This window comes from Chiloscyllium plagiosum, chromosome 10, assembly GCF_004010195.1.
Source record: "Chiloscyllium plagiosum isolate BGI_BamShark_2017 chromosome 10, ASM401019v2, whole genome shotgun sequence".
Lineage (NCBI taxonomy): Eukaryota > Metazoa > Chordata > Chondrichthyes > Orectolobiformes > Hemiscylliidae > Chiloscyllium > Chiloscyllium plagiosum.
In genome coordinates this window covers 79,209,150-79,216,285 of record NC_057719.1, presented here as the reverse complement: position 1 = coordinate 79,216,285, position 7,136 = coordinate 79,209,150, and the positions used below count along the sequence as shown (strand labels likewise).

The window sequence follows — 7,136 nt, the reverse complement described above, 5'->3', positions numbered from 1 at the left end:
AGGGGAGGGAGGAGGAGGGGGAGGAATCATTGATTTCTAAAAAGGATTGGATGGGAACTCAAAGGATACTGACTTGAAGGGCTCTGGGATAAAGTGAAGGCAGTGGGATTGTTGTGCGAGGAGCTTGCAATAGGCTGGGACATTTCTCACTGGAGCGGAGGGGGTTGAGAGGCAACCTGGTAGAATTTATAAAATAATGAGGGGTATAGGCAGTGTTATGACAATGTGAGTATACCTTTAAGAGAGTTAAAAGCAGCAGAACTACCGGACCCAGCACCAAATGTACTCGAAAATGGTAACAATCTAATACTGGGTCTGGGAGTTTGGGTGGGAAAGACTAACAAATGCTTTCTATTGACCAAGGAAGCAAAGAAATTTTTTTAAAAAAGCATTTACAGGCACTCAGAAGGAATAGATAGGTTGGTGTACTTCTGTAATATTCCAGAGGAAGCAGCATCGGAGAAAAGTTTGCCTTCAGAATGTTATATGGACAACTGTCCTCTTTGGAACCACACTCATTTCAACAAAGGGTTTTGAATAAAAGGGTTAGGAATTGACATTGCTGGCGTGAAGGACATTTTGGAAATGAAGGAGATTTCTGAAATACAGAGGGACCTCAATTATCCGGCATTCGATTATCCGAATTTTGGGTCTGTGATCTGAACTGGTTTAGACAGATTTGAATAGATTTGGGGGTACGAGAAATCCCAGCAGATTTGAACACTTGCAGGTTAGTATCCTAATCTTTAAATAAAACGTAAGTGAGACAATTTGTTTAATTTTGGTGACTTGCGGTTGATTAAATTAAAGAGTGGGAGAAATGGCTCTTAAAATTGCTGAAGAAATTCTGGGATTTGAAAATGATTCTCAAATCTGCCAAGGAAGTTTAGAAGGAAAGAAAAAGGCCTTACTTTTAGAATTAGCAAAAAAGTTACATTTGGGTTTAAACAAGGACAAATTGAGGAAAATGGAGTTAGAAGACAAAGGGGGCGGGGGCGAAAAAAGAGAGAGTGAAGGTTCTTGACTGTGCAGACAGAGACACAGACAGAGACACAGACAGAGACACAGACAGAGACACAGACAGAGAATTTGAACTTGAGAAGTTGTGACTTAGTCAGCAAAAGTCAAATTAACAGGATGGAGATTAAAAGAGAAGGTTGTGATATATATAAAATGTCAAAACTCTGTCACATTTTGATGAGAAAGATGTTGAAGCCTATTTTATTTCAGTTGAAAATTGGCTAGGCAGATGGTGTGGTCGGAGGATTTATGGGTAATGCTAGTTCAGACTAAACTGGTAGGCAGAGCTAGTCAGGCATTTGTCGTATTGTCAGATGAGGTGTCAAGAGATTATGAACGGGCTATTTTAAGTGCTTATGAATTGCTACCAGAAGCATAAAGAAGGAACCAGGTCAGACTTATGTTGAGTTCGAAAGAATTAAACATAGTCAATTTGATTGATGGGTGCGGGCTTTGAAAATAGATAGGACATTTGAGGCTGAGAGAGCTATTTTCAAGCAGTCTGTTTACATGCTGGGTTGTGGCAGTTCTCCTCTCAACTGGTCAATTTTCTGCAGTTTTATACTCCAGGGCATCAGATTGTGTCATTGGCTTTTAAGATTGTCAACATACTCAATTCAAACTTGACAGGAGTTTGTTGCGTTTTGGATATAATTTAAACTGATGGGCTGAATTAGAATTTGTTTTTATCTCTTAAGCAACGAACTGATCGCGTGGTTCGACCCAGTGTTACATTGTTACCATTTCTGAGTATATTTGGTGCTGGGTCTGGTAGTTCTGCTGCTTTTAACTCTCAAAGTACACCCACACCTTCATAATAATAGAGCTAAATGTAGTTGGCTTCTCCCGGAGATGGGGAATTTCAAGACTTGGGGGCACATTGTTAAGGTGAGAGGAGAGAGACTTAAGAGGCAAATGTTTTACACAGAGGGTGGCTCATGTGTGGAATGAACTTCCTGAGGAAGTGGCCAGTGTGGGTAGAATTACAGCATTTAATAGGCATTTGGATGGATACATGCATAGGAAAGGTTTGGAGGGCTATGGACTGGGAGCAGGGAGGTGGGACTAGTTTAGTTTGGGATTATGTTTGGTATGGACTGGTTGGACCGAAGGGTCTGTTTCCATGCTGTATGACTCTATGACCCCCCTCTGTACTGTAAATAAAGCAATGCCCTCCTTCATATAGCCCCATTCACGTATCATCTGGACCTTTCTCCCTTGTGTTTCTATAGCTCTTCAAATAACCCTTGTGGGGTAGTGTGCTCCACATTCACACCTCTCTGACCAAATATGCTTTGCTTGAATTCATTATTGGATTTATTGACTATTTTAAGATGATGTAGAACATGATAGAAACAGGTCAAACAGTCTATCCCAATATTCATGCTCCAGTCAGGGCTCCCATTTCTTGTCCTAATCTAACATTATAACAATCTATTCCCTTCTCCCTCACGTCCTTATCTCATTTCCCCTAAAAGCATTGCTGTTATCCCCGTTAAGTACTCCCTGTGGTAAGGAGTTCCCCATTGTCACTACTCTCTGGGTGAAACGGTTTGCACCAGTTCCCGGTCAGTGACTGCCTTACACTGACAGCTTCCAGTTTTGCTCTTGCCCACAAGCAAACGCACTCTCCCTGCACCCACACCACCAAAACCCATCTCAAAAAGCTTCAGTTTTCAAAAGCAGAGAGCCAGCCTGTCAACTCTTTCCTGATATTTATACTCAAACGTTTCTCATCTAAGTTATCTCTGTATCCTCTCCAGTGGCTCGATGTCCTTTCTACAACATCTCGTAGAAGTTTGTATAGAATCCCAACATTTTGGAAACAGGCCCTGTGGGCCAACAAGGCCACATCAACCCTCCGAAGAGTAACCCACCCAGACCCACTTATCCTATATTTACCCCTAAATAATGCACATAACCTACACATCCCTGATGGGCAACTTAGCATGGCCAATTCACCTAACCCGCACATCTTTGGTCTGCGGAAGGAAATCCACGCAGACACAGGGAGAATGTGCAAACTCCACACTTAGTTGCCCGACGCTGGTATCGAACCAGATTCCCTGCTGCTGTGAGGCAGCAGTACTAACCACTGAGCCGCCACAGTGAGCAGGCCTGCAGAGTGCTCTTACATGCAGTCTAACCAATGTTAGATACAGGTTTGGCCTAATTTTCCTTCTTTTCAATTGATAGAAAAATAAAACTCAAACGCTTTATTTAGGAGTCCAGGTTTTGACCTGCCTCTGCAAATGGAAATAGCGTCACTCTGCCTTTAGTATCATAGAATCCCTACAATGTGGAAACAGGCCACTTCGGCCCAACAAGTTCTCAAATACCCCCCAAAGAGTAATGCACGCAGACCCATCCCCCTACCCTATTACTGTACATTTACCCCTGACTAATGCACCTGAACTACACATCCTTGAACACTTATTTTAAACATCTCAATCACGTTGCCTCAACTTCTTTTAGAGAAAACAACCCTCGCCTGTTCATCCTTTCCTGATTCATCTACCGTCTTCCTTTTGGTATTGTTCACAATTTGCATATCAATGGGAGCTTTTCATAATCAAGAGTCCCGATCTTTGCCCTGTAATCCTAGTGTGATCTCAACACAGCTCTGCACACGGTTCACGAAAATGCTTTGCTTTTTCCATTCCGAGCAGGGTCAGTGAGCAGGGGTGAATAAATTCCGTTGCGACGAGTGTGTACTCACCCTCGGATTGTTCAGGAGAGAGGACAGTGACGGACATGGTGTCAGTGGTCATCTGGCCTGCCGTGTCTTTGACAGTCAGCTGAAAGACATACTGTCCTACCTTCAGGTTAGACACCAGCCGCTCATCCTGATGTTGAGTTTTCTGAGGAGAGGCAGAGAATAAACCTTTATGCAACCTTTTTGAGTCCAAGAACTTGCCTTTCGGCCGCGATGCCAGCAATGGCCATTTTTTGCAAAGCGAGCCAGGTGTAGCTGCTGCTGCTAATCAACAGTTACCACTGTGGCTTAATCTCAAACGGTCAATACTCCCCCCATGATGCAGTCTCGATGGCCAACTGTTTACAACCATTTACGTTACAGTACATATATATAAAAACATGCATTCATTTACGACCTTACATATGAACTGGAAAAAGTGATGCTGGAGATTAGAGTCGAAAAGTGTGGTGTTGGAAAAGTACAGCCAGTCGGGCAGCATCCGAGGAGCAAGAGAATCGACGGTTCGGGCATAGCCACACATTCCTGATGGAGGGCTTATGCCCAAATTGCCAATTCTCCTGCTCCTCAGATGCTGCCTGACCTGTTGTGCTTTTCCAGCGCCACACCTTTCCACATTTACATATGGACATAACCATTAGGAATAAGAGTAGGCGACACTTTCGTCCCCTCCCCACTCCTAGATTCTCACCATTCAATAAAAGCATCCGATTACTCCACATTCTCTCCCCACCATCACCCCCCCATAACCTTTCACCCTCTTTCTTAGCAAGAATCTATCTTGACCGGGGGATTAGCTCAAATGGTAGAGCGCTTGCTTCGCATGCGAGAGGTAGCGGGATCGATGCCCGCATTCTCCACTTATTGGGCGGCACGGTGGCACAGTGGTTAGCACTGCTGCCTCACAGCGCCAGAGACCCGGGTTCAATTCCCGCCTCAGGCGACTGACTGTGTGGAGTTTGCACGTTCTCCCCGTGTCTGCGTGGGTTTCCTCCGGGTGCTCCGGTTTCCTCCCACAGTCCAAAGATGTGCAGGGCCAGGTGAATTGGCCATACTAAATTGCCCGTAGTGTTAGGTAAGGGGTAAATGTGGGGGTATGGGTGGGTTTCGCTTCGGCGGGTCGGTGTGGACTTGTTGGGCCGAAGGGCCTGTTTCCATACTGTAATGTAATCTAATCTAATCTAAAAAAAAATATCCACAGATTCTGCTTGCATTGGACTTTTGAGAAAGAAAGAGTTGCAAAGACCTTTCAAGGTGAGAGGAAGAAGATTTAAAAGGGACCTGTAAAGAGCAACTTTTTCACCCAGAGGGTGGTGCGTGTGTGGAATGAGCTGCCAGAGTAAGTGGAGGAGGCTGGTACAATTACAACATTTAAAAGGCGTCTGGGTGGGCACGTGAATAAGAAGGGTTTAGAGGGATGTGGGCCAATACTGGCCAATGGGAGTAGATTAATTTAGGATATCTGGTTGAACCGTAGGGTCTGTTTTCGTGCTGTATAACTCTCGAACTCCATAACGAATATAAAGCCATTCTCAATAATAGTGATAGGGTTCGGGTTAAAACCGCTCTCCCTCATTCACACGTCCTTCAGAATTGAAAAATCTGCTATTCTTACCCAGCTCGGCCTACATTTGGTTCCAGGCCACAGCATCAGGTTGGACTGATTGTGCCCCACAGAGGGCAACTGTGTTACACAGTTCAAGGGCAGGTAGGGATGGGCAAGGAACGCTGGCCTTGCCAGCATTACCTGAAATCTAAGTTTGTTTATTAAAATGAGCTCTCAGTCCATACTCACACTGGCCATCGGTCAATATAGCGGGCTCAAGGCTCCAAACCCCCAGACCCACAATCCTTCAAAACAAGCCAGAGAGTGTCCCACACTGACCCATGGCCATCCTAGATGAGCAATGTCAGAAACCGTCAACCGTAGCTGACAGCTCATCGACGACAATTTTTAATTGGCTACTCACTTAAAACATCTACAAAGCAATTCCTGGGAAGATAAAGGCCCTTTAAAAAGCCAAGACTGGGAAAGAACTACCATTTGGGGCCCTGGTCATTAAGTGCGAGTGTTTATCTAGTTTTAGGTTGGACACGAAATCAGTCTCCTTAAGGTTTACATTCAAGATATAATTGATGTCGTTTGTGGTTTGCTGTATGTTGAGTCTACGCAATAAATACCACAGACAGTCAAGTTCTATTGAGTCACATGTCTTGAAGATTATTGACACCACAAAGAAAAATCCAAGGCTGTCTGGTTTCTGTGCTCAATTACACTATTCCAGTACACCCCCATAACTGAGTAGCTACAACTGAATCCTGGTCACAGCTAGTGACTAAAAGGTGAGGGAGGGTTACCTCGGTACCAGAACATCACGTGACACAATGTCAGGCAGCTGTCTTAAAGACACAGGCTCTTGTGTGGTGTGTGAGCTGAGCAATAATACAAGTGCCACTGGGCCCAATATTATGGAGGTGAGGGGGAAAACACCCAAGATGGCTAGTGTCGGAAGATCCATGGTAATGTCTCCCATTTAGTAGTCATCAGGTAACAGAACCTACAGGAGGAAGCCCTTGGTGATAGTCCAAGGAGTGGGGGGAGTTGGGAGGTGGTGTCAGGTTGGGCAGAGAGGAGAGGACACTGGCTTTGCCTAGTAAGCGCAGAGGTGGCTCAAGGCTTCCCCAAGGTGCCAGAGAAGACAGTCGCCTGCTCCACAAGGAGGACCCTAAGGAAGTATAAACTTCAGAAGCACTCAGCTTCCGCCTCCATTTTACTGTCCAGATTACTGAGTCCTGGAAAACCCAGCCAGCACGGACTAGATTTAAGTCAGCTTCCAAACCGTGCACAAGGAACTCAATTTAATTGCCTATCTCCTGAAAGTTTGATGTAACAACTGACCTCGAACCATTGCCATAAAAGTTGAGGCTGGTGTGTATACAGTGGGCTCAGAATGATGTCTACCATTTATTGATGGTTAGGCCGGCACCCACTTTCCCCACCTGTCACAACGTACAGAGTTACCATCACTGTCAGTGTGACCTGGCAGCAAAGGCCCGGAATCCAAGTGGATAGTTGGGATTCAGTCAGACACTCCGAGAGAGTAGGCAGGAGCCAGCTCAGGTTGGAGCACGTTCCTAGCTACTATTTAATCCAGCACTGGTTGGACTGGCTGGTTCAGTTTCTCCTACACCAACAAAACACAGGCATCAAACCACACAACGAGAGCAAAACCAAACTCTGCTCTCTCAGAAACCTCATGACCTACCCTCTCCTCAAACACCAAAGTCCTGTTCACACCTGGATGCAGTCAGTTTCCTGTCAAACCTGGGACAGGAAAGGGGGAGGCAGATGGGGAGAAGGAGGGGGGGGAAAGGAATTAAGGCAGACTGGTGGGGGTGG

At 45.3% G+C, this 7,136-nt stretch overlaps 1 protein-coding gene across 1 annotated transcript in view; it reads right to left on the bottom strand.

The window, feature by feature from the left end:
- Positions 1-7,136, bottom strand: part of LOC122553809 (kunitz-type protease inhibitor 1-like) — a 66,229-nt gene that overhangs the window by 18,752 nt on the left and 40,341 nt on the right. The window contains exon 3 of the mRNA XM_043698159.1: positions 3,740-3,881. Within this exon, the coding sequence (XP_043554094.1) occupies positions 3,740-3,881 (142 nt within the window). The remainder of the gene's footprint in view (positions 1-3,739; positions 3,882-7,136) is intronic.